This window comes from Stylophora pistillata, chromosome 4 (assembly GCF_964205215.1).
Source record: "Stylophora pistillata chromosome 4, jaStyPist1.2, whole genome shotgun sequence".
Classification (NCBI taxonomy): domain Eukaryota; kingdom Metazoa; phylum Cnidaria; class Anthozoa; order Scleractinia; family Pocilloporidae; genus Stylophora; species Stylophora pistillata.
The window spans coordinates 38,787,684-38,814,083 of NC_142522.1; the positions used below are offsets into that span (position 1 = coordinate 38,787,684).

A 26,400-nucleotide genomic window follows, 5' to 3' on the forward strand; every position below is an offset into this window, starting at 1 on the left:
GCTAATTTCTCCTTACAACACCACCCCTGAATCACACATTACGGTAAAGAGAAGGAAACTATCACCAGCTAAAGAAGGTTTTGATTGTTAAACAAATTCTCCTTGTCAACACCTTAGTAAATGTCTAGAGAACAGTCTGGAGAATATGCATACTGATGTCAGGGGGTTAACCTCTAGCTCCAAGGAAAGATCAGAGCGTAAAAATCCCCTTATATTTTCACCAAGCTTTCAAACAATCAAGCAACGGAAAAGAAGAAAACTATCAACTAGTAGATGCGTATGATCTCACGGGTACGCCAACAAATTCTCAGGAACGTCCAACAGAGAAATGTATGGTACTAACAGAGAATAAAATTTCAGGAGATAAAGTTAAACAGTTTTAACCTTGGCATCAATTCTGAGAAGCTCTGCTTTTCTCCAGAAATGTCTTGTCTTTAATTCCGCAACTTCTGAATCGCTCAGTTTGCAAATGATCTCCTTCACGGTCCTTTAACAATCGAGTAAAAAACAAAATAACATCCATTATTTTATTTTATTTTTTTGATATATAAAGCTACGATTAAGTTTCGCAAGTATATCTGCCTCGAGTTTTTATATATCCTTCTTATTATTTTATGGTTGTTGTGATTGTTGTCATTTTAAAGGATTACTTCGCATCGAACTAAAATGAATCCTTTCCTAGCGCTGTCTACTGGTAACTTCCAACCTTAAAAAGCACATTTGAAAACATTTCTAAACAGCTTTTCCGCGTATCACAACCCATTCATTTTCATTAATTTTTTGTTCTGCCCGTGGTGGACTTCGTCTCCTTCGCAGCCGTCTTTCGGGATGTCACGCAACGCTCTCCCTTCGGGGGAGCGTTGCGTGACATCCCGAAAGACGGCTGCGAAGGGGACTATGGTGGACGTGGCTGTATTGCAGTTCGTTGGTCCCTCAGCGTTTGTGCACAATTTAGCAACTAATTATTTTTGTTTTGTTTTGAGTTTATACTTACAACACTTCCCGTATAAGCACCGCCCTTCCACTGCTTAACCCACTATTTCAGCGGTGATTTGGGAACCCTTTCGCTTAAAATCCTATGCTTCTATTCCTACAGGGCAACAAGGTTACTAGTTGATGAATACACTGCTTTGTATCAACGTTATTATTTTTTCAAATCAATCAATCCTCTCCTAGCCCTATTCAGGGATGACTTCAAACCTTAAAAAGGCATGTTTGCAATTTTTTCATAAATTTTTCCTCGCACCTTAACCCCTATGCTAAGCGTACTGCTACTTACGAGCTTGGAAAGAGCTGGGCACTTCTCGACGAAACTCCGAAGAAGTCATCCACAGCCTGTGGAGTAGTCCAGACAAATAACAACGCATCTGTTAAAAGTTCTTCCAAAACAATACAACACAGTGTGAAAATGAAGGAAAGTTGGAACATGATTCTCTCTTCACCAACGTAACCTGTACGCCTCAGTATCTGGACAAATTTAATTCAGTACGAAACTAGCGACTATACTAACGCATACTCGTAAGAACTCTTTTTCAAACTTCGGCGTAATTTAATGATGTATGATTTTAAATGTCTCGCCATTTGCAAATGTGCACCATCGTTTGGCATTACTAGCTTTTATCTCCTAAGCAGATTACGTTTGAAGGTGCAGTGTCAATCTCACTTTGCGTAACCTTGTTTCAACATGTATCCTTTGATAAACATAATTTAAAGACAATAAAACAAGACCGCAGTGAAAAGAATCAGTAAATGTCTGTTACCGGCTGAGAATTTGGTCTCTATTGCCTTCGAGATTTAGAGCACGACGATCATTGGAACATGAATTTTCGGTGCAAAATTTAGAAATTGCATTCCTACCTTAGTGTTTTCTCTACGGGCAATCCGCAACATACCACGCAAATACAAGTGGCTAGCAAGAAGACTTGAAGACATATTCGTAGGATCCTGTGTAAAGGAAGGAAAAGAACTTCAGTAAGAAGCTAAAGTGAAGAGAAGAAATATAGTTCTTCGACCAAAATACGTTTCTTTAAGTTTAGCATAGATAATTGTAAAACCGATAGAAGTGTGCTTCGCGTAAGACCTTTTCCGACCAAAGGGTAAAATGGAGAAGCCTTCGGTGCATGCTTCGAGTGGTGAGAGAAAAGGAGCACTTACAGTGATCTTGGTGTTCAACGACTTCAAGTAATCTTCATAGAAACGTCCTGTGGGAACAGAAATTATTTAACAACAAACATATGAAATACATATTTTTGAACTGCGGTTATGAAACGTATATGTGCACGATCCTTCGCAGTAAAGCACTATTTAAGCAATAGTGAAAATCAGACCTCAAAAAAAAAAGAAAAAAAAAAATTCAGGTCTGTACGGGATTCGAACCACTGACCTCTGCGATACTAGTGCAGCGCTCTACCAATTGAGCTAACAAGCCAACTGGGAGCAGGCCATCAAATTAATTCGACATAAACCCGTAGATGATAAATCAAACAACAAACATATGAAATACATATATATGAACTGCGGTTATGAAACGTATATGTGCACGGAATCCCGTACAGGCCTGAATTTTTTTCAGGTCTGATTTTCACTATTGCTTAAATAGTGCTTTACTGCGAAGGATCGTGCACATATAAGAAATTATTTAATTCACCACGCATTGACTACTAACGAGAACAATTCAAGAAATAAGACCCCTATCTTACGAATGTCCGTGGAACAAATATATTCCATAGAATAAGAAAGATGGTAAGTTTTGAGTTCATTAAAGAAATAGAGATAGATGTTTTTTCGTCTTGTCACGAGAGTGGTGCAAAGAAAAATTCCGAGTTCCCATGAGGAACTGAGCCTCAGACTTTCAGATTCTGGGCTCCGATGTTCTACCGCTGTGCCACAGAGACTTCAAGGTGAGCAAGGCCCATTTCGAAGTTCATATATCATATGACACCAGTCTTGCATACTGCTGGGATCAGCAATGTCGAAAGCGTCATGTTTTGTAAATGGAATAAGAAAGTTGGTAAGTTTTGAGCTCAGTAGAGAAATAGAGAAAGATGGTTTTTCGTCTCGTCAAGAGCGTGGGACAAATAAAATATTCTGAGTTCCCATGATGCTATACGTCTGTTCAGTAATAGATCACAGCGGACGCCAAATGTGGTATGAACAAAGAAAGCGGCTCACGAGGCGCAGCTGGATGTGTCACTGATGAGCATTTGAAGTCTTACCTGTATGAATACCTCCATGAGCAAACGGCGGAAGGGCAAAGATGCTCAATTCTTCTTGTGCATTGACAAAACATTGATCGGGAATGACAGGAACAGCAGACAATGCAGATGAACTTCTCTTTCTCAGTGGACCTACCCTACGAAATGGAAAATGTTTTCATCCCACAAGAAGAGTAACTTTTAACCCTCTCAAGATCTCATTAGTAATTCTGCTTACTGCTTGCCATACATTAGCCCATTTGCGAATTACCCTTGGCCTCGTTTTCAAAACGAGGCCTGGTGCTTAACCATTCTTGTGAAAATGAGTTTAATTTGCATGTGAATGAAAACTTATTATTGTATGAAAGGATGAGCACCAGGACTCGTTTTAAAAATGAGGCCAAGGGTAATTCGGAAATAGGCTATTCTTAGGATACTAGGTCTCAGAATTTGATATTGGTTAACTTATTATCTCCTTATGGATATTTTTCTTTGTTCGCATCACTTGTCTTGATAATAGGGACCTTAAGCAACCACGACGGCGACGGCAACGAGGACGTGGAAAAACAAGAGATCTAATTGGCAGAACAATAGCCCAGCACGTGCATTTTGAAACTTTGTACATTTAGCCGTCCTATGCAAAATAACAACGTGAAATCGCCAAAATTTGCGTCGTCTGCGAACCGAAACCGCGACAGCAAATTATTTTAATTTCCATTTGGAACTCAACGCTGCTTTAATACGTCATGCTGAAGTTGAGCTGTGGCGTCGAAGGAGACAGTAAGCCCATGCAGCCACAAATCAATAGGGAAGTTATAGAAGCAATGCGTTAGGAAGTTCGCCATATAAACTAACTAAGAGTAAGAAATAACTAACTAAGAGTAGAAATTCATTTTTTAATCGAAGTCTTCCTTGTTGTTGCCGTCCTGACTGCTTAAGGTCCCTATTGTAAGGATAAATTATGTCTTGGTCACTCATGGGAGTAAAGAGTTAAAGATTTCTATGAATTAGATAGTCACAAGCATGAGCTGAACATTTAAGTAAATATAATCGTCCATCCAAGATCCTTGCCTAACCCGATTCCATCTAACCCCTGTTTTGAGCTGGTCAGAGCTTGATATTATTGATAAACATCGCATGATCACTTACTTTGGAACAACCCTGGTTTTCTGAGCCATAAGTGTGAAGTAGTCTGTCTTTTCTGGGTTGTGAATCAGGTCGTAAAGAAACATGCTAAATCCATGACTCTTGCACACCTTGAAAAATTACCGCAAACAATTGAGTATTACGTACAGTTCTTAAAAATCTCGATTGTAAAACAAAAATTATTTATATGGCGAACTTCTTAACGCATTGCTTCTATAACTTCCCTATTGATTTTCAGAAATAAAGCCACAGGTGCTCAAAGCCCCTGGCCGAAAAACACTCTACTTTATTGGTTAGTCCCCACACTCAAATAAATCCACTTTCCAAACATTTCCTGATTAATCATTAACCCTTTAGGGATCAGAGGTATGCTTGGTTGCCAAAAGGCAGGACATCCCATTTTTCAACCAAGGTATAACAATTACCGCAACTTGACTATGTATCGATTATTAGGGTGTTGACGCAATGAAAATGTAAAAACTTTTCGTTTCCCCCGATTCCTAATCTGAATAATGTAGAACTCCATAATGTAGGACTCTTCTCAACTAAGTTTTTGTCATTCAAGTCGTCGTTTAATGATTTATTTGGTCCACAAGCAGTGGGTGACACTTAATTTCAGGTGTAATAAATATCATGCGGATGCGCTAAAAATACCCTTAACAAACATTTATTAAATATTTCATAACCAGTACCCACCTCACGAAAAAAACCTTGGTTATCTAAAGGCTTTGACTCAATGTAAGTATCCATATCAAAGAAAAGCTTTTGGGAGAGGAATAAAAATGTCAAAAAAGAAAACTATTTCGAGTATTCATTTAAGCTAATTCTACATAAAGATTTTAATTGCACATTCTCGCCCCATTTTGTTGGTGGGGGGGGGGGGGCGGGGGTCATTAAACAAACAATTAGATGGTCTAGATTATCAGTGCCATTGCATTGGACATTCCAGTGGACATAAAACGCTCCATTAATACGTAACTTTCGCAAGGGACCCGAAAACTGCGATGGTTTCACAAAAACACAAGGGAAAGTATACCATGATTTTCCGGGAGAACAAAATCAGAACGCTAGTTATGCACTGAAAAAACGCCTCAGGACAATAACAAAAGCTCAGACCTCAAAAGGCCCCCCTCCCCCCCCCCCCATCTCTCTACTTGTTACGCCCGACAATGTGCACTAAAAAAACATAATTAACAACAAGAATATCTTACATCTTCTTGCTGTACGATGTAATTCTTAATGTCACTGAAAATAAAACGCATATCGTCATTATCACCATCAAAAGATAAAGATTTATCAATAAGTGTAATGCAGCTTAATAAAGCTTATTAGGTACTTTCTAGTGTTAAACTATAGCCAATACTGTTTACGATTTGTAAGACATTTCTAAGGTAGTTATCCCTACTCGTCACTTCTCTATTAGCACCCAATGCCCTACAAAACTCGAAGAAAAACAATTTCTCGGCATATGCCTCCAAGAGCATACTTGGCAGTAATTGCACATCTGCTTGAAAACAACTTCATTAATCTTTTCATTTGTGTACCAATGTTTTGGAGTAAAATATATCCTAAATCAATCCCTCAGCTTCGTTTTGTTGTTTAAGAATGTTTGACAAAACAATTTATTAAAAGTACGCACCTAAACATTCGCAACATCATCTCCAAATTGGCTAAAGAAAGGAAAAGGATATAATGGTTTTCAAGGAATGAAAATGTAAAGTATCAAACCTAAGTTAACATGCGTGGACATTATTTATGATCCAGGGGGTGTCTACCGACGATAAGTTCTATGGTTTCTATTTGATAATTTAATCACACTGTGTAATGATAAGGCGAATTGGTAACTAAGGCAATTGAGGGCTCTAACACCAAACCAAAAATAAAAACAAATCCAATCAAAACCAAGGTGAATGCCACAAAGACCCGATAAAAATTAAAAGTAAATCCATTTACACGACCTCATAGGCGGAAAGCGAGATTGAACAAGTATTTTTTTCAGAACCATTTTCAAACGTGTCGAAAGCTATCCGAGACGGATCATGAGTTTTGCTTGACCTTACGCTGTGTGATTGGTACAAGAAACTCGCGCCACTCTCTAAACCAATCAGACGCAGAACTAAAACAAATCATACCTTGGTCGCCGGCGTTTTCCGGCGTTTTCCCGCGTTTTAGGCAGTTTGTTTGGTTTAGTTTGTGTTCTCATTGGTTCCTAGGGTTTTTTTTTCTTGCTTCTGATTGGAAGTTGTGATAACCGCTATGGTTTTAGTTCAATCGAAAAGCGCTCTCGTAATCGACTCCAATTAGTCCAGAGTGGAACAAGTTTTCCAAACCGATCATAAGGTCCAGTAAAACGAAACCATAACAATACCGAGATATCCTCGACAATCAGTTCAATATTTGTTCGTGAATCAAACAGCAGAAGCGAACTCTTAGTCTTAAAACACAGCACCACAAGAAAAAAAAGAAACGTTCAAACCAGACCAAAGAGCATATGACCGACCTGTCAACCAAACTTCATAGCCTGTTAAGAATGAAACTACGAGAAACACTCAGCACCTATAAAGATTTCAGCCGTACTAGCAAGCATTTAAAAATTGTGTGATGTTGTTCAAGAAAATGTTAAAAAGTTATTACATAAAAATCCCACAATGTTTATGTAACTCACATGCTAAAACAAGCTGTTGGAAATTTCTGACGAACTGATCTCTGCTCTCTTTCCATTCTTGCAACGAGTAGAAAGTTTGTCTGCAAATGCATAAAATATGTTTTTAAGAAAACTTCCTTCAAGGAGATGTATTAAAAATCAAACTAAAAGGTGATGTTTTTCAGTCAGTAAAAAAGGTATACTTGGAAACATTAACAATAGAAATCCTACCGTTAGCAGCCTACGGCCAAAAATAGAGACTAGTTTGGTGGTAAAGTACCTTTGAAGAAGAAGACTGTCGAAGTGGATAACTGCGTTTTTCATCCTAAACAAAAGCGTTATTAAAAAAATATCATCCTGAAATTTACGAAGGGAAGGTTCATTTTATTACCCAAAGCACTCTCTGACACGGAAAAAGCAAATATTCGAACAGGATCAAAACCTTCAAGACGGTTTGGTTTACCATCATTAAAGAAAGAGAAAGACGCATAGTTTTCCATTGTTGATTACTTTGAAATGGTTCACACAATTGTCAGTTTAAGATACAAAATTTATGCGGAGAATGTCAAGCTTCAATCGAAAATATGCGATTGCTTTAAACCGCGTATCGCACGGTAACTTGGATAAAACTAACAAAAGGTCTATACCTGAATTTGTACAATTCCGCAGCATAAGTTGGCAATCGCTGAATTCTCGGAGGGCTTTTTACTGAACCTTCGTCGATATCAGCGATAACAAAGGTGGAAAACTGAAAAAAAAAAAAAAATGCGCAAATAAATTTCCCTCTATAAACAAATAATTGAAAATTGTTCCAGTGCATATCATGAAGTTCTTCGAAGTGAAATCGATTGGATATAGAATAAAACTCACAATCTGAAGATGGGGATATGAAAAAAATGGTAAGAACATTTGCTTGAAGCTGAAAGAAAAGCTCGCTCGACAACTGACTGAAAGACCCTTTGATCAAATTGCTTAGACAAATCGATATTTTACAATTTTACAAGAATCTTAGTTCTGACTTTGGACAGAACGATTGTACATTTATCCATTACTAAACGGGGGGAGGGCTAGTTAGAAATCTTCTACAAAAATTGAAACGGGGCGAAATCAATTGCATGTGAACTGTCTGTGGACACTGTTTAAAAGTACAGTTACTAGAGGGTATAACATTTATTTATACCTCATCCATCTCTTTGACAACCCGTTCTATTTTGCTCTTATGTTCTCTATGACATCCCATAATAAATGCACCAGGCGCTTCTACTAAATCCAGTAGTGCACTGCAGAGGTATCAAATACATATTAAGTTATTTCTTGTCTCTAAGTATTTCGTTTCATTAGAGATACAAATAAAATACCAGGATGTTTCCTTCTACTAAAAAATAATATCTTCATCGTGCCCAGGGAAGATACTACTTTTATCTTTCACGTGTGAGGATATTGGTGTCGCCATGGTTATTATCATACTGTTATAGAATTTTTTTCTCTTCTTCATTAGAATTTTGACTTTTTGGAACAGAAAATACGAGTATTATTGTCTTTATTTCTCCTTTATAACTTTATATCCGAGTTTCATAACATTTTTGTGATACGCATTTTGCGACAGGTGACCACTTTAATTGCACTATTTTGCTGTTTTGAAAATAAATAAAAAAAGTTGTGTTTTACATGGAAATTTCATCAGTATCTATAAGCTAAACGGAACATTACATGGCCGCTTGGGGAACAAATTTTATCTTCTTGTGGTGAAAGTATCTCTCACGAGTGAGCTTCGCTCACTCGCGAGAGATGCTTACAGCACGAGAAGATAAAATTCGTATCCCCAAGCGGCCATGCGATGTCTTTATATATCTAATGCATTAATAATAAAGTTAGCGATAATGTTCTTGGCCAGCTATGTAAATAAAGTTAGCAATAACAGTTATAATGATAAATAATTAAGAGTAAAATAAAAAAGTAAATGTAAAATGAGGTATTTCTTCATTCGTTATTCATAAATTGTATCTCCATTCTAAAGATAAGGCTTCGTTAGTCTTAACATGCGCCACCTACGAAATTTTTACGTGCGACATGTCCCCATGCGTCTATAGGACGACACTGTGCTTGATTTTGAATGAAAATTGTTATAAATAACAAATGTACTTAATAAACAATGAAAAATCATGCAGACACCACCCTGAAAATTCAGTATTTTGACGCTGTTCGATTTAAGGGCGGTAACTTAAATGCAACACAGTAGAGAGAAGTTGGGCAATAGTCTTAGATGGCAACCAAAATTGCAGAAATTTTTCTGCAAAGCACACTCAGACAATTGTAAAGAATGTGATAATGCGGTAACCAGGCAATCAATATTCGATAATTAAGATGAACCACCAACCTTGGAAGGATTGGTACATATGTCCAACTCCATAAAAAGGGTTGGATAAACGTGAACAAGCTCTGCAAATCAAGAAAGAAGGATAGTTTATATTTAAAGTAGTATTGAGGATATCCGCTATGACAGGAAAATAATTGTATTTTTTTCTTTTTCAAGAGCGCAGGTAAAGGGAGGCGGTTTCCTAGCAACAATTGAAATGCGGAAAGATTTCAAAGGTATTTCTGCGACAAGAGTGAACAAAGGAATCAGGAGAAAGCGGGATGGAGTGAAAATTACCTTCGAATGGTGTGGTTGACAAAGAAAAGTCGAGGACTTAGGTTGGAATTTCCTTAAGAATAAAAAATTCGCATGACCCGTGTAGGATTTAGTGAAATAACTGGGGCTAAGTCATTCACGACCTTCTATGCAACCTTGAGCCAGAACAGTCAGGCCTTCCACTTACTATCAGTTTGAAAAAAAAAACTTAAAACAAACCTCAATCACTGGAGTGAGCAGTGAATATGACGACGAGAGAAAAACAATCCGTTGTTGAGTCAAAATGCAGCTCATTAGGAGATGAATGTCATCCAACGAGAAATAAAGGAACGGGTAATGAAGGTCCATGTTGACGACTCGATGTTCTGTAACATGATAGAGGATAGATTATAAATATCTAGCGAAGAAAACTTGGACATCAAAGCAATAAATTAAAGCAATCATCAGCTCGGATTAGATCTGCATTTTTTTTTTTTTTTTTTTTTTAACGGAACGATGATTAACCGTTACTGAAGTTGTTGAATTATTTCTCTATTCACCTGGAGTTTCAGCAGGTCGCAAAAGATGTTTAACTCCAAGGAGCTCGAATTCCTGCAAGCAAAAGGAAATGATGGTTCGAATTAATCAATTTTTTTTATTCATCAATCTGTCAGTCAGCCAGTCAGACAGTACATGTAGGTCAGTCAGCCAGTCAGACAGTACATGTAGGTCACTCAGTCAGTCAGACAGTACAGGTCGGTCGGTCATTTAATCAGCCAGTCAAACAGTCAGTCACTTTGTTAACCAATCAGTCGGTCAGTCTGTCGTTTAATCAGTTAGTTTATTAGTCCAGGCGCGGATCCATACCGGTTTCCACCGTTTTACGGAAATCGGCCAAAATTTTCATAACGAAAAAAATAAACAGATAATTATATATTTTCAATAAATTAAAGCGCAAGTTGCATATCTTCTGACTGACTCAAAAAGCCAGGAAAGGGCACTTTAGGTAGTTAAAATTGAAAACGATTCCCGGGGAAGCATGCCCCCGGACCCCCCTTGGAGCTTGTGCCTTCAGCGCTCGTTTTGCAGTAAATCGGTGAAAATGTTTCCTAGATCCGCGCCTGTAGTCAGTCAGTTTTCAATAAGTTCACCAGAGAAATTCGTCGACTTACTCAGTCATTTGATAAATCACTTAAAAAACTCAAATGCTCAAGTCACTTACTATTCCTAAAGAACCTGGTGGAGGGACAGGTACCATAGCAAGTTGTGACACAAACTGCATTAAAGCAGTTCTGAATAGTGCTGGATCACTTGTCATCACTTGTGGCAACAAACTGTGAGCCAAATAATTAGCAGGAAAAAATAGTTTATATCATGTCGCTACATTCCAAACAACATCTTTCACAGAATGTTACGACTAATTGACTGCTTTCGCTGATGCGTAGTTTTATTGGTTTCAACGAGTCACAACATCCGCACTTTGACCTGGGACATTATCAATTCCGAGTATGTCCTCAAACCAAATTGACGCTATCGTTTCTGATATAGCCACGGAAAATTCTTACGATTAAAAGCCTCTAAGGCATGTGCTATGAACACACCAATAATGTCTATCAGCTGATGTTTATACAAAAAATTAACTTGAGCAAAGAAAAAGGCGAGTAAAGACTTACAAGGTTAAGGCAAGTTTACAGAAGGTCACTAGATAATTTGGTTTTATCAACTGAGTTGATAATGTTTCACAACATAACTTGGTTTAATCAACTGAGTTGATAATAAAAATTAGCCACCATAAAGAGTTTCAAAGGTGACATTTCGAGCGTTAGCCGATTGTTAGCCAACTTGCATTATCAACTCAGTTGATATCCTAGCTGTTATATTCCCCCACTGATGCAGCATCAAAGTTTTTTTTAAAAACACACCCCCTTTACAGAAGGTCAGGTTAATTATACACCACTTTATTGCTTCTTATCACAAAGTCCATTTTAAAGTTTTCTTTTCAAACAAGAGACCATAAAAAAGAAAAATGTCTGCTATCCATCTTTCTGTATAGGACTGGTTCTGCTGCTGCTGTCTCACCTGGACATACAGTCTTTCATAATGTTGAAATAAGGCCACTTCGAAATCAAACAGCAACATGTTGGTACGTAATACAACTGGTGAGAAGAGTCCTGCGCAACTGCAAAATGTAGAAACACAAGAACATGTCTTTCAGGGTTTTACTTTCCTCAGCTCATATAAATACAGAACAATTGCAATATGCACTCTTTGTCTGATGTGGGAGTCAAAAGCCCTGCAATTGCTTAAAAAAAAACTTGAAATTAGCAGCCAACAAGACTCAAATGGCTCAAAGCAGACCCTAGCCTGTGAAAATTACTCACATTTGCTGTCTGAAAATAAGCTAAGAAACTGGGTTGCATGATCGTATAAAGTCCAGTCATACTAGAAAACTTCGTGGGAAAAATAAATGATACAAGTGAACAAGCTAAGGTTTCACTGGACTTTTTGCGTAACTTTTCTCTAATTGTAATTTCAAGATCCTATGCCAGATGGCTTGAAGTTGTGAAATTGAAGTGATTTTCATATAATCACAGTTATCTATTCATCATTATATGGGTTTAATACGAACCATCAGATGTTTTGTTGGCCCAGTTAGTAGTGCACTGCACCGATATTGCATAGCTCAACTGGGTCCAAATCCCGTACAGGCCTGAATTTTTTTCAGGCCAATATTTTCACTACTGCTCACAAGTAACATTCATCACTGCAAAGATGGCTTTGATATTCACTTACTCATTATGGAGCCTAGAATTCAAATTTTCAAGTTTTAAAATTTTCAAGTTCAAGTTTTTATTATTTCACACTGTTTACAGAGTTTACAAGAGGAGAAACCAAGAGAGTGTCAGAGAGGCTCTTAGGCAAGCCCCCATAAATTATCATTACTGTTATTGTTGCTATCATTATTATCATTGCAGTAAATGGTTTGAACCCGGGGGTAACAACTGGAATAAGAACATTCTACTGACAACAATCATTCACTTGACTCTGATGATGACTTCCGCACAGGTTGTCGAAACGTCAGTCACTACCACCGACAACAGTCCTTCTCAGGACTACAATCACCCGGACGATCAGATTACACCTTCACATTATTATCATTATTATTAATATTATTACTATCATATCATTTTTACCATTTAATTATTGTGTTAATTAGTCACTATATTCTTGATTCCCCTTTCTCTTGTGGAACAGGGTATACATAAATAATTTATGTGGGATACGGTAGCAGTAGCCATGTGCAGTCTTAACTGCCAATTTTTTACTTTGGATACAGAGACGAAAGTGAAATACCTTGTCCATCAGTTTTTTCATCTGCATAAAACAACTTGTAGTTGCCTGGTAAATCTGTGTCCTGAAGATATATATTGAAAATGTCAAATACAGAATATCTACTTCAAAAGTTTAATTCTGTTACATCACCCCTTTTAAGTGTGTTTACACAGTATCACTTTAAATTCCAAGATCTGATTGTTAACTCTCCCCTCTAGCTGCTCCGTATTTCATTGTAAGTTTAAGTTACAAGAGTTTGGAGCTTAAGATCAAGATGACAACTTCTACCAGATAAGTTTGAGTAATCTTATTACCTGTTTGGTACAAAATGTATGGATGTTATGAGGGAAAGTTACATTCATTTGTTAATTATTTCTGGTAACTAAAGGTTTAAGTATGGATTTAAACATTTTTTATGAACATCTAATACACTGTACATGTTCCAGCAGTTGATTCTTTTTATTTTTAACCCTTAAATTTCAAGAGGGTGAGTATTTTTCGTATTTTGAAAATTTTTCTGTCTCTGTTGCTGATACTGATTTTGACTTATCTGCACTCCTTTTCAAGTGATGTGAGAGCCGGAAAGAGTATGAAAAAAATTAAATGACATTTTTGCATTCCAATTCTTCTTTGTTTCTCATTGGTTGAGGCTATTTTCATTAAGAATGAAAAACCCCTTGCTTATTACTGGTAATCAAATTATTGAATCCTTGAAAATCTCTGTATTGATCTGATCCTGAAATATTTCAACATGAATGCCTACCTCCTCAATGAGAAACCCTCTGTAGAATGTCATGCAGGAACAATATGTTCGGTTGCCTGAGCAGCATAGCAAATTTTTTAGTTAAAAAGTACACAAAACAAAGCCATGTAAAGTCAATTTGAATCAAAAAGTATTTATATTGATCAACAGTTTTATCCTTAATCTAAAGTGATAATAACAGTGAAATAACTTTCCACAAAGAAAAACTATCTGGCTGGAATATCATACTGCAGAGATGCTAACCACTGGAGATCTCAAATCTGGAGATTCTTTTTCAGACCAGCACCCCCTCCAACCTAATTTACCGATGCAACCCCGACAAAAAATGTCTTTTTTTGATTTGGACCTCCTCCTCTCCCATGATCGAGATTCAGACTGTGGACCTTTGAGTATCAGTGAGCATGCCAAGCAATTTTGCAGGGAAAACGTGGATCTACCTCTCAGGGACTTCAGTTGGTTGAATATTCACTCAATCAGACTCTCTCTTACGTAGGAGTAACAAAGAAAAAGCTCTCTTTTTGTTTGCAATGAACAATGTGCATCACACAAGAATAAGAAGCCAAACAATTTTGGAATTTTGGAACATAAGGAGCTTAAATCTTAGTTTTTTTGTGGGCAACTCATCCAAACTTCCTTTTATCCAGGAGTTTTGGTCACCCATACAGGAGAGCAGGAGGTTGACTCTGTATCTGAGAGACTCCTGGATAATCCAGGAGAATTGGCATAATATGTACTGTCTCACCATTGTGTAAAAAACTGTAAAATAAATGGGAAGTGTATCTAAACTCCCTGGCCATACCTTCCATGTCTGTGAGAACAAGTGAATGACACTCGACTGGTTTCTTTTTCTTAGAAATAGTGCCACCATCTGCAAGGAAGTTCAAAGTTGGATGAGGAGAACAGATGAGGACCATGGAAGGAAAGAAAAAAAAAATTTCTCTTATGAATAATACTGCACACTTTCTACATAAATGAAAGAAGTAGGTTTTCATCATACCAGGAAAACAAAATTGTGGCAAGCTGCTTATAACTTCCTGTGTCAGTGGTAATTCAGCTGTCTTGACCCTGACTGATCCCCTTCGTGCTCGCCTTCCAGGATTTCCACCTTTAGCGGGGCTACACAGAATACCCAAATTTGAATAATAAGGCTCACCTGATAGAGAAATGACAGACACATAGTTTGAGCATGACAGATTGTGATTCATTTCTCCCAGATGTCAACAAGACAAATGAGGTTCTTCTACAAGATATTTGGAAGAATAAATAAATTTTACACTGAATACAATTTTGACCACTGATACATGTAGTTGGTGTAGAGCTTTTGTCAAAACTTATTATCCGTTGACCGAAAAATGGTAATCAGTGTTCTCTATACAATTTAGGGACAATGAAACAACCTAGCCTGTGCCAGTCTTGGATGGTTCAACAATATACCCTTCCCTAATACTGTTGATGCAAGATGCTCCTCAGCTCAAACCATGAACCCATACAGCACATAGGAAGACCACTCTCGTATCAAACACGTTACTGTTGGTGTCTTTCTTTAATTAAAGTAAAGCTGGCCATGGTCATTTTGTGAAAAAGTTTCAGTGTGAAATAGTTGGGATACTGACACATCTTGAAGAAACTCCGCCAACCTTCCCCCACTTTGAACATCCAATATTATAAATTATTAGTATAATTTCAGAGCTGAGCAAAGAGTTTCCAGCAATCTGATTGGTCGAGCGGTTCCTTATATGACGCTATATAACCGCTCCACGAGGTTTATATAAAATGTTAAAATAAAATGTTAATAAATGTTACTAAAATGTTATGATTTTAGAAATTTCTCTGTTGTTCAGCTCTGAAATTATACTAAAACAATTATTTGCCTCAGGTTCCATGAATATTGTTGAATAATGATAATCCCCTCGACTTCGTCTCAGGGATTATTTGACGATATTCACCTCCCCTTCGACGAATAATTGTTAAATGTAAAGTGCAAGCAAAAAGTAGACAATGGACTGCTAGCTTACTGTCAAACTCGACTGCTGTGCAACAAAACGAAGCCACTTCTCCTGACAAGGCAGCCAGTACATGGGTTTCAAACAGAGTTTGAGAAAGAGGAGACTCTTGTTTACTGCTTTTTGAGGCTTTCTTGCTCTGTTGAAAACAGAACAACATCACTCCTCGTTTGGAGATTACATGTAAGTAGTACTAATACACGTGCACAGATATCCTGAAAATACTTTGTCTTTTTCCTCTTAGCATTGGGGGTTTCAGGGAGAGAAAATTCATTTGCAGAAAAACACTTTTCTGCTATGAAACAATTTCAAGCTTATTTTTTTGCTTTTGTTTTATTCCTTCTTTTTTTGTTTGCTCATCAATCTCTGAGCTGTTCTTTCCTTTCAACTCCTTTTCTTTTAAAAAAATTGTTAATCCATCTCTCTTGTTTTTACTCAGTTGTGTCAAACTACCTCAGCAGATCTGGCTAGAACAAGGCCAGTATCCTGATCCATGCCCACTACCACACATATTTCAATCAGACTGTTTGGTAACTTGCTGAAATGAGTATCCATTGCAAAGCTCTTTCCTTTCAAAAAAACAGAATAAATAAATCACTATGAACAGTGCCATTTTAAAAAAAAGTGTTATCAGGACTCTTCAACTGGAAGCACCAAAAACACTCATCCCAAAACAGTTTCAAAACACTTATTGACACTCCAAAAGTGACTAACAACAAACTTTTCATTTCACTAATCACAACTGAACACACCATGAAGGTAGCAAGAATAAAGGTAATGATCACTAACAAAAAATTCACCTTTCATTACCATGGGAAATATACAGAGGACAGTATTGAGAATATCCATGCTGATGCTGGACTTAAAATCAATGGTTAAACAAAGAACCAGTTTGAGCTAAAATATCATGAATTCTTATTCTTGGCTGTTCTATGATAGCAAATTGTATGAATCATGTTCTTGACTTGTGTGTAAAATAAAGGGTGTTTTAATTTTTTTTTTTTTAGATTTTCATAGATGAATTGCAATCTAAGCCATTAAAATAGAAATCTGAGAAACACAGGTCTTGAAGATTGCAACAGTCCCTCTAGAACTAATTATTCCTGTCTCTTATTCAAAAGCAAGTTTAATAGACGTTAAATACTGACAGTTGTAAAAAAAATTATCCAAAGGCAGGTGATCAAACAAAAAACACGCAGTTGTAGAATAAAAGGGACTTCCAGGAGCCAATTATCTATAGGTAAGTGGGTATAGATGATGGTAAAATGACAAACAGCATATCTTTTTAATCAGAGGGAAAGCAAGCTTTGTAAGCCAAATAAGTTACACTAAAAAGCCCTTCCACTCTCATGAGTAACCCTGAATTAGAATTTCTCTTTACAGTATCAAATTGGTTACAATATCAAGTAGACAAGTGGTGCCGAGAAAAAAATATTGATTAAGAGAAATTTATTAGTTGATCCAGTGCTAAATTCTCTGAACTAACACCATGAGAATTTTATGGCATACAATAAGAAGAATTACTTTTGAGATCTTGGGAGAGAAAAGGTTAGTAGTCATTTATTAAAAATAAATGCCGACTGTGCTTTTTTATTCAATACCAAAATTGGCATATTTTCATGTCTAAATTAGAACCATAGTAAACTGCAACAACTTTCTCAATTTGATATAATAAGAATTTCAAGTTATATCTTATATCAAATTTTAATGAAAAGGTCGACTTATATTAGTGAAAGGACTCAGGTTATGAATGAAACAGAGAATTCCAGAATGTGTTGATCAATAAATATGTCCTCATGCAACCTGATGCTGGATGGGCCATTAGGCACAGATAATTTCTGTTTACATTATGAATTGAATTCAAGCACAAACCATTAGCTCGACCTTTGCACTCTTTTTGTAAATAACGTGATGCTCGACTCATTAGTGAATAATGTTAATTATTCCACTTTAAGTATTTCATGTTCCTAGTCCAATTTTTTCGTTTTTGTTTCAGAAAATAGAGAGAAACGTTTCCCACATAGCTAAATTTGAACCTTACATACATTCAGAACACCTTTGTGAGAGTTTTGTCTTGCGCAGTCAAACATCTAAGAAACTCGCTGGAACGTTCGTCAAACTTTAATTAACATCCACCAATATTTAGGAGTACCAAGAAAGATTCCCACTGCAGATTTGAGCAAAATCTGTGTTAATCGAAAAAAAGCTACTGTATACAATTTGGAACTAATTCCTTGTCCTCCAGCTCAAGATCGTGTGACCGGAAGGCAAGTAGGAAATGCATGTATACGACTTTGCAATGTTGGCCCGGAACGGTACTGTCACACAATGATAGAACGCGATACAAAACATGTGGCAACCCCCTGCAGCAATACAACTGAGACATATTCTAGAGACTTATCCTTAAATTTGCAGGAAAGTTGTGCGACGAACCGTGAATGGGAGCTTCACATGATGTATGATGTACAGAAGCTAAGACCTGACCCACCATGTGTGTTCCTTACCTTTGGTAACTGAAATATGCTGTTTTTACTTACCTTTATCGAGATAAACGTTGACTATTTCGCAGTTCTTTGCTATGGAGTTTGCATCTTTCTTATGCAAATATTGGGAGGCAACTAAAACACTTAAGTAATGAACAGCTCCTTAAAATACTGACCCATTGACACAATCGATTTCTCAGAACGGAAGTCGCCATTATGGGTGTGAACATTGTGTGTGTCATGTAACACCACCTGGTTTATCACCAGCGCGTGAGGTAAATTTCCGCGAGTGTAATATCCCTGGAGCTGAATCTTCTGAGGAAATCGAAGAGATGAAATAAAATAGCTTAATTAACAGGCCACTAAATTTTGGTATCTTAACGGAGTATAAGTTTCTACCTGAGATCGCGTGAGTCATGGGATTGTCTCTCAACCCGAGAGCGGAAGTAACTGTTGCATGACATGGGCGAATGCCGTTCCGCATAATATCACCAAGAACTTTAAAAAAAGTCCGATTGACAAAAAGTTATTTTGATAAAGGATAATGTCCAAGATTCCGAAGGTTAAGAGCTAGAAAGAAAAAGAGACGAAATATCAATCCCAGACCCTCCCTGTTTCGGATAGTGTGTGATCATTTAAAGAAGCTAATCTGAGTGACATGCAAGCCTTCCAACGAAAGAAGGAGTGGAGCCAAGCGAAAACGGGAGGAAGGCCTTTCTTCCTTTTGTATTTCTCTCAACCTCTTTCCCCCATGGAAAGCCAGATACTCAGACTAATTATAACCAACAGTGAGATCTTAAGCCCCAAAAAATCTCAAAGTGACTTCAAAAGAATTCACTACATTCCTCATCTCTTCCGCGAAAAATCGGAAATGCGACTTATAACTGAACAAACATTGTGACCTCAAGTCATACATGATGTGATCATTTTATGGATTTCACAAACAGCGTGACTGACCAAAAAAGGAGAGTGTCAGCCAGCATAACTGTCGACTACAAAATGGGGGAAAAATTAACCGTTTCATGATATGTAAGATTTTAATTGTCAAACGTCGTTGAAGCCAGCCGATATCACCCAAAATCTAGAGGTCTCTAAGATATTCCATAGTAAGCATTGAATTGAAGTCAAGGTATGCCGATCCATTTAAATATTCAGAAATAAATTAATTAATGTCTTGAGGCTCTTTCCATGATTCGCATTTGTGGCTGGAAAAAAATACTGCTCGCCAAATAGAATGAAAACACCCTTAAATTACTTCTTTCAGTGGTCGTTGCCATTTTATCATTATTCGCTGAAATAAAAAGTAGTGACGAGTTTTTTAATACTCTTATTATACCAAAGCGCTTCGCATGAACAACACAAGTTTCTCTAGGCGGAGGGTTCGCAGTTCCCACAACAACAGTGGCAGCCTAGACTGCTTTACTGCCACTTCCGGAGTCGTCACGCCAGGCGAATAACTCCCCGAGAAAAGGCTGCTCACATTCGCACTGCACTCCAGGATTTCGACCAATCAGCATTTACTTACCATATTCAGAAAAGTGTCCGCGCCAAAACATGCTAACCAATCACAGGGCTCGACTTATCTACTCAAAGCAGTATATCTTATTGTCAGTTGACAAGGGAAAGCTTCTAGCACGAGTCCGTATGGATGACTTCGAATGGAAGACACACCAGTAGAACCAATAGGAAATCTTGCCGGAGTACAACGTACCTGTTGGCTGATCGCGGTAGAAAGACTAGAATTGGCTGTAGCATTAGAAGTACAATTGGTATTGATCGGATCGAATTGTAAACGTTTCGAGGATTTCCCACGGCACGAAGCTTGGATTGCTCCACCGTCGCTCTCAACGTTCAATCAGGCCGCGTAGCGTGGTCATTTTTTCACGTACGCACAGGTACATGTGATCTAGAAACCTAAGTAAACTGAGCGAAAAATGCTGCGTTCTTTACTTTTTGTTCGAAATAGTTGTGTGAATACAAGCAAAGAACAAAGCGTCTTGCCCTTATTTTGAGCAAACTTGGCGCAAACACAACAATGTTTTCAAAGTTTTCTAGTCACTTCAAGTACGCACGTGCGTGCGTATAGGACGCTACGCGCCTGTCAATAAGCGCTTCGTTCTGGGAAGTTCGCGATCCTTGAAGATTCCCTTCAATTCATCTTTGAGCTCTTCAAGATGATCAGAGTGTTGGAAAAAAAAACAAACTGCTCGCCAAATAGTATGAAAACACCCTTTGCTCTACAGTTCCTCTTCCTTCTGATCAACTGCTCTACTTTGTCGCCTGTAAGTTTAAACTTGGCTGTGGGTATCTCAGGGACAGCTTCCTTCATAGCCTCTCTTATATCCTCAATCCATCCCATTCCAGCGTTTTCACTCTCAGTTCCTTCCCATAATGCTATCCAAAATTCACTCGCTTCTTCAATATTTTCAAACTTCCTCCTATCGTCCTGTTGCCCTTGCAACAGACTTCGATCATACCTTGGCTAATTATTATTATTAGTAGTATTATTGCTGTTGTTGTTTTTGTTGTTATTCGCCCAACAAAAAAGCAGTGGCAAACTATTGAACATTTCGACAACTCCAAAGCGCTTCGCTTCGCCTGCCCAACACAAGCTTCTCCTGAGAGTTTACATTTCCGTTTTAAGGTCAAGTCGCCTGTAGTCATCTCACCCGAAAAGCGCACTGAGACCCTTTTCCTTTGGACAGCGGTATGCTGTATACAAGAAAATGTTTTTAAAACATAACTTTTGGCAACATGTCGGTTGCTTTTGTTACGTTTACCTTTTTTAATTGTTTTCTATAATTTGGGAAATTCCCAACTATAATGGTTTTGCTGTGCACAAGTAAAACCCGAATAGGATGCAAACGCAATTAGCAAATACCAGAGACGCACTTGAAGCGAAGCCTTGAATGCACCCTAGCTAGCGCGGGATTATTCCAAGTGTTTTTTGTTACGATTTTTAACCTTTGGTCCGCCTTTATGCCTTTATAACTCTATAAAACATTTCGAGCCTTGGCGAAGCAGCAGCCTATTCTTTACAACAGCGAGAAAGAGCCAAAATGTAGATCGCTACGCATTATTTTTTGTCTATTGTTTCTTGTGCAGTAGTGTTAATTGTAGTAAAGTTTTGCGTGCGCTTTCTTTCTGTCATTACGTTACGTAGCATATATTTAAACCGTATTGTTCATCGTTGATGCAGTTTTTTCAGTGCAGTTTGTATTTTCGTTCTTTTCGCTTTGTGCAGCTTATTCGCCACTAGGCAGTATCTACAACATCGCAACAAATGTAAGTTTGTATTATGCAGTTTTCGTCGTCGTTTTCTTTGTAGCTTTCCTTCGGTATTTAGTGTAGTTTATATTGTAATAGGGTTTCGTTTGCTGTTTTATTTGCAGTTTGAACCGTGTTGATTCGAGTCGTGTCGTCTCGCCGTGTTGAAATTGTGGTTGTTAGAGTTAATCGCCCGTGGCAGTAATACAAAATTTGTCGGAAGTAAAATCGGAGGCATGCGCAGTCGATTGCTTGTGATGACATCACGTAAAATGTTCGTGGAAATATTGATCGATTTCGTGCAATACCTGTGTACAGCCGTCCCACTCTGCTAGAAATCAAGGACACGATAGACGAGATCAGTTTTTAATATAGATGTCTTTAATTGCTTGTGGAAGTATTCATAAAGGTCATGAACGGTTTGGTGATGACTATCGAGGAAGACAAGATATTTTTATGTGTTAGGCTGCTCTATCATGTGTGCAATTATTGCCGATTCGCGAATGGAGGTGCCAAGATATCGATCAAGTCCTACTTCATGGAGATCATTTTTTTTCTCAGTGCATTCAGCAGCAGAGAAGTGTTAGGCAAAAGAATATAATAATTATTATAATTAATAATAATAATAATAATAATAATAATAATAGATATAGATCAAGTCCTACTTCATGGAGATCATTTTTTTTCTCAGTGCATTCAGCAGCAGAGAAGTGTTAGGCAAAAATGCTTCCATTAGGAGTAAACGTTCTTTTCTTAACTCAAGAAAAACATTTTGGGGCTTTGTTGTTGTTTCACAAAAGCCCTTTAAAACTAACCTAGTTCGAAAAATCATCTGCTTGGCTCTTATAGAGATCATATCCATGTAAAATATAAAGGGAAGTACTACACCCACACCTCTCCCCCTCTGGAGTTCGTGTAGCCGAAGTGGTGAACGGCTACTCGCCCAGTAAACATTTTCTCAAGAAAGCAAAACAGAACAAACAAACCGCAATAAAAACCAATAGTTAAGCCCCCAATATTCTTTATTTGTTTTTATTAAATCGAAATGCATAACCCTAATAACAAAACATGTTCCTACACAGCCGTTTTACGCTCTCCTATGGAGTTACTTTAAAAAAAAAAAAAAAAAAACTCTATGTTAGTGTATAGATGGGTGTAGTTTGGTGTAGTGTAATCTGATCAGCGCAGTTTGGTGTATCTCTAAGCAATCTGATTGGTGCATCTTTTTTTGGTGTATCTCAAAGTAATGCGATTAGCGCAATTTTTTGGTGTATCACAAACCAATCAGATTGTAGTATTTTTTGATGTCGCACCAATCAGAGCGTTCTTGCTAATTTGTGGTTTGACAGATCTTCAAATTTCAGTGAATCAACGCGACTCGGCGTGAGTAGTTCGCGAATTAAGGAAACGTATTAGTCGTGTTGGGAAAGCGGCGGAGTTGAGATAAATGTACCACTATGGTTATTCTTCGTTCTAAAGGAGACTTAGTGGAAACATGAGAAAAATGTTGAATCAAATATTGCTTGAGATGTTGATGGCAGCAACTTCAGGACGGTATTTTTGTTGCGCGCGCCGTTGTCAACTGACGTTCCCGTCCTCTTGCTAAACCTCTCTATTATTCCTTCTTATAAGAGTATTGAAAAATTCGTCACTACGTTTTATTTCTGCGAATAATGATAAAATGGCAACGACGCTCGCAGCAAAAATACCGGTAAGAAACTGGGTCGAGAACGTCGCCCCGTTGTGTTTCAGACGTGATTTAGCAGTCGTTGCCTCGAGGCGTCATCGCAATATCTGTTCTTCAATAGCCTAAACTCGGCTTTTCAAAGATCACCAACACAAATTTTCGCTTTCTCAAACAACTTTAAGGACAACAAAACTATTCTCTTTGAGAGAGATACAACAAGCGCAAACGGAGGATAATTATAGTTACGGAAAGTTAGATGTTTTGTTCTGTTCAGACTACGAAAATGTTTTGTTCCGACTACTAAAACGTTTTGTTCAGACTACTAAAATAACTTCAAGTGAAAAGCACATGTAATTTTATATACCATAATAGTGACGCAACAAAAAATGTCCTCAGTAGGGTGGTCCCGTCATAAGTCCAGTCTCACTGGGGGGCGTGAGATCCTCCCACTGCGGGTCCGGGCCCGAACATGTTTATAATATACGAACCACATGGGCGATTAAACTCTATAATTGATCCATTCCAGGTAAGACTCGTGTCTGTTGATTCCTGTATCGAATTTTAGAGCCCATTAGATATTTTTTTTGCGATTTGTGTTGCTGTCTTTTCGTCTCGTGCCATTGGATTTTAGCACAGCTCCTCTTTCTTCGCAATTTTACAAAGTATAATTTGGAAATCATCATCGTTTTTACCCTTGTTCACTGAATATTTCTATTCATTCATGACGGTACATCTCTTTTGAACATTGAATACTTAGAGGTGCAAAGCATTTTGAAAGAGGTTATGGCGAAACCATGAAGAAACCAAGCGACCCAACGACAAAGTTGTTTATGATGAGTTCTTGTTTAACGCTGAAAGAATTAATGCAAGTCACCCATGAAACCGTTAGGCTTAGCATAAGACTTGGTTTCGGTTTTTTGTTTGTTTTGTTTTGTTTCTTTTCGACGAAGTTGTTCAAGACTGAATTAAATTATTTGATTTAGAAAGTCGTGTCGAAATAAAATTGATTGTAATTTTCTTTTGTTGCGTGAGCAGGACTTTCTTGTTTTCATCGGCGCTGATTAAGAAACTTTAAGACATAAAAAAGTGCAAACCCGAGAAAATTCTCAAATTGGTTATCTCTGATTTCAATCCACAAAGCATTCATTCATGATCGGTAAAAACGACTACGACAACAAATAAATAAAATAATCTTACGGTATGTAAGCTTCGTGATAGTTCATTTGATTGACTGCTCCAAACTTCAACATGCAGCATGATTGATGAATCGATTTACGATACAATTCAACGGCATCCTTAGAGTTTTCACATAGGCTTAAAGAAAGGTATTAAAGAAAAGCCCTTTTATTGTCTAATGCCTTGCTCATTCAAAAGCAAACTGAGTCCTGAAAGCTTGGATCGCTTGCCAACGATTGTGTTCCAATTTCCTTTCGGGAATCCAGCATATTGAAGCGGCAAGTTTTCAAAATACACCAAATAACACATAGAAAGGGACCCAATTATCCTGAATATGAGTTTTGAAATACTTCCAAACAGTATTATCTCGTTTGGATCGATTTACAAGTGCACAATTGACGGAAATCTCAGACGTTCTGATCGCGACGGGAAAACCAGCGAAGTGACGTCCTGAACTTGTTTGGGAGAACGGCAACGCTAACACCGGAAGTCGAATGGTGTCATGTCCAGACTATTCCGCGCGCTCTCCCGTTCTGAAATGACGTTCCCGTCCTCTTGCTAAATCTCTCTATTAACAAGAACTTTAAACAAAGTCCGATTGACAAAAAGTTATTTTGATAAAGGATAATGTCCAAGATTCCGAAGGTTAAGAGCCAGAAAGAAAAAAGTACAAAATATTTATCTCAGACCCTCCCAGTTTTCGGATAGTGTGTGGTCGTTTATAGAAGCTAGTCTGAGTAACATGCAGGCCTTCCAACGGAAGGGGGAGTGCAGCCAAGCGAAAGCGGAAGGAAGGCCTTTCTTCCTTTTGTATTTCTCTCAACGTCGATCTCCCTTAGAAAGCCTGATACTCAGGGTAACTGAATAACCAACAATGAGATTTTGAGCTCCAAAAAATTGCAAAACGATTCAAACAGTTCATCACATTCCTCATCTCTTCCGCGAAAAATCGGAAATGCGACTTAGATCGGAACAAACATTGTAACTTCAGGTCTAATATGCAGGTCTCATATGCAGCCTACATCATCCATAAATTTTTCCCCTATTTTGTAGTTGACATATGACAGTTGAGCTGGCTGACATCCTCCTTTGTATGTCAGTCACGCTGATTGGAAGCATGCTGTATTCAGGTGATCGATTTGAAAATTCAAATAAAAATAAATTTAATTAATTAATTTAAAGGCTTTTTCATTCGCATTGGTGGCTGAAGAAAAAAAAGTGATCTCTTACTGAATGCATTTCGTCACTACTCGCCAAACAGTATAAAAGCAAACTTAAACTACTTCTTTCAGTGGTCGTTGCCATTATATCATTATTCGCTGAAATGAAAAGCAGTCGTGATTTTTTTCTAATATTTTGACTATACCAAAGCGTTTCGCCTGAACAACACAAGTTTCTCTGGGCGGAGGGTTAGCATTTCCCACAACACTTCCTTTTGACAGTGGTAGGCCTTGCGAATTTAAAAAGTATTTTTATACCATAATTTTCCGCGAAATGTCGGTTGCTTTTGTTAAGATTTTATAGCAGGATATAAAATATCTGTGTCGCAGTGATTTCTTGACACCGCTAGTTTTTAAACACATTTATTTACATCGCACTAGACAGTACGTTCGCCATCTTTTCTTCTCCCCACAACGCTTTCTCATGCTCCCTTAACCGGTCTAAACAGGTTTTTATGACGTCACGGTTCGCGTCACGCAATTGTCACGTCTTTCGTTCCGACAACTGAGGCGCAAGCGAAACCTTAAAATAAACCCTGACGAGCGCTATACCCTGACTAGTGTTGCATCCTGTCTGACGTTACAACCTGACTGGCGCTACAGTTCGGTCAGCCTTTTACGACCCAGTAATTCATCAATGTATAATTTGCTGGTCATGTATGCTAACACCCGATACTTTTCCTTTATTTCGTTTGGCTCTCGCAGAGATCATATCCGTGCAAACTACAGTGGGAAGTGACACACCCATCTCTGTCCCCCTCTGGAGAGCGGATACCTGAATTGTTTAACAGCTTCGTGCCCCATTATGATTTCTCAAAGATAGGGAAAAAAAAAGATAAATACAAAACGCAAGAAAAATCAACATTTAGCATC

The 26,400-nt window shown here is 37.8% G+C and overlaps 1 protein-coding gene across 1 annotated transcript in view; it reads right to left on the minus strand.

Annotated features, from left to right (window-relative positions):
• Nucleotides 1-18,394, minus strand: part of LOC111325347 (DENN domain-containing protein 3-like) — a 35,689-nt gene extending 17,295 nt beyond the window's left edge. Inside the window, exons 1-25 of the mRNA XM_088757657.1 lie at nucleotides 18,232-18,394; nucleotides 16,148-16,263; nucleotides 15,707-15,833; nucleotides 14,689-14,844; nucleotides 14,491-14,559; nucleotides 13,692-13,747; nucleotides 12,950-13,010; nucleotides 11,675-11,774; nucleotides 10,818-10,929; nucleotides 10,156-10,207; nucleotides 9,836-9,981; nucleotides 9,362-9,423; nucleotides 8,165-8,264; nucleotides 7,632-7,732; nucleotides 7,265-7,309; nucleotides 7,006-7,085; nucleotides 5,980-6,010; nucleotides 5,552-5,585; nucleotides 5,037-5,102; nucleotides 4,344-4,450; nucleotides 3,216-3,352; nucleotides 2,155-2,201; nucleotides 1,858-1,944; nucleotides 1,280-1,335; nucleotides 385-487 (exon numbers count right to left, since the gene is read on the minus strand). Of these exons, the coding sequence (XP_088613783.1) occupies nucleotides 385-487; nucleotides 1,280-1,335; nucleotides 1,858-1,944; nucleotides 2,155-2,201; nucleotides 3,216-3,352; nucleotides 4,344-4,450; nucleotides 5,037-5,102; nucleotides 5,552-5,585; nucleotides 5,980-6,010; nucleotides 7,006-7,085; nucleotides 7,265-7,309; nucleotides 7,632-7,732; nucleotides 8,165-8,264; nucleotides 9,362-9,423; nucleotides 9,836-9,981; nucleotides 10,156-10,207; nucleotides 10,818-10,929; nucleotides 11,675-11,774; nucleotides 12,950-13,010; nucleotides 13,692-13,747; nucleotides 14,491-14,559; nucleotides 14,689-14,844; nucleotides 15,707-15,833; nucleotides 16,148-16,249 (2,037 nt within the window). The 5' untranslated portion in view covers nucleotides 16,250-16,263; nucleotides 18,232-18,394. The remainder of the gene's footprint in view (nucleotides 1-384; nucleotides 488-1,279; nucleotides 1,336-1,857; nucleotides 1,945-2,154; nucleotides 2,202-3,215; nucleotides 3,353-4,343; nucleotides 4,451-5,036; nucleotides 5,103-5,551; nucleotides 5,586-5,979; nucleotides 6,011-7,005; nucleotides 7,086-7,264; nucleotides 7,310-7,631; nucleotides 7,733-8,164; nucleotides 8,265-9,361; nucleotides 9,424-9,835; nucleotides 9,982-10,155; nucleotides 10,208-10,817; nucleotides 10,930-11,674; nucleotides 11,775-12,949; nucleotides 13,011-13,691; nucleotides 13,748-14,490; nucleotides 14,560-14,688; nucleotides 14,845-15,706; nucleotides 15,834-16,147; nucleotides 16,264-18,231) is intronic.
• Nucleotides 18,395-26,400: the final 8,006 nt, after the last annotated feature.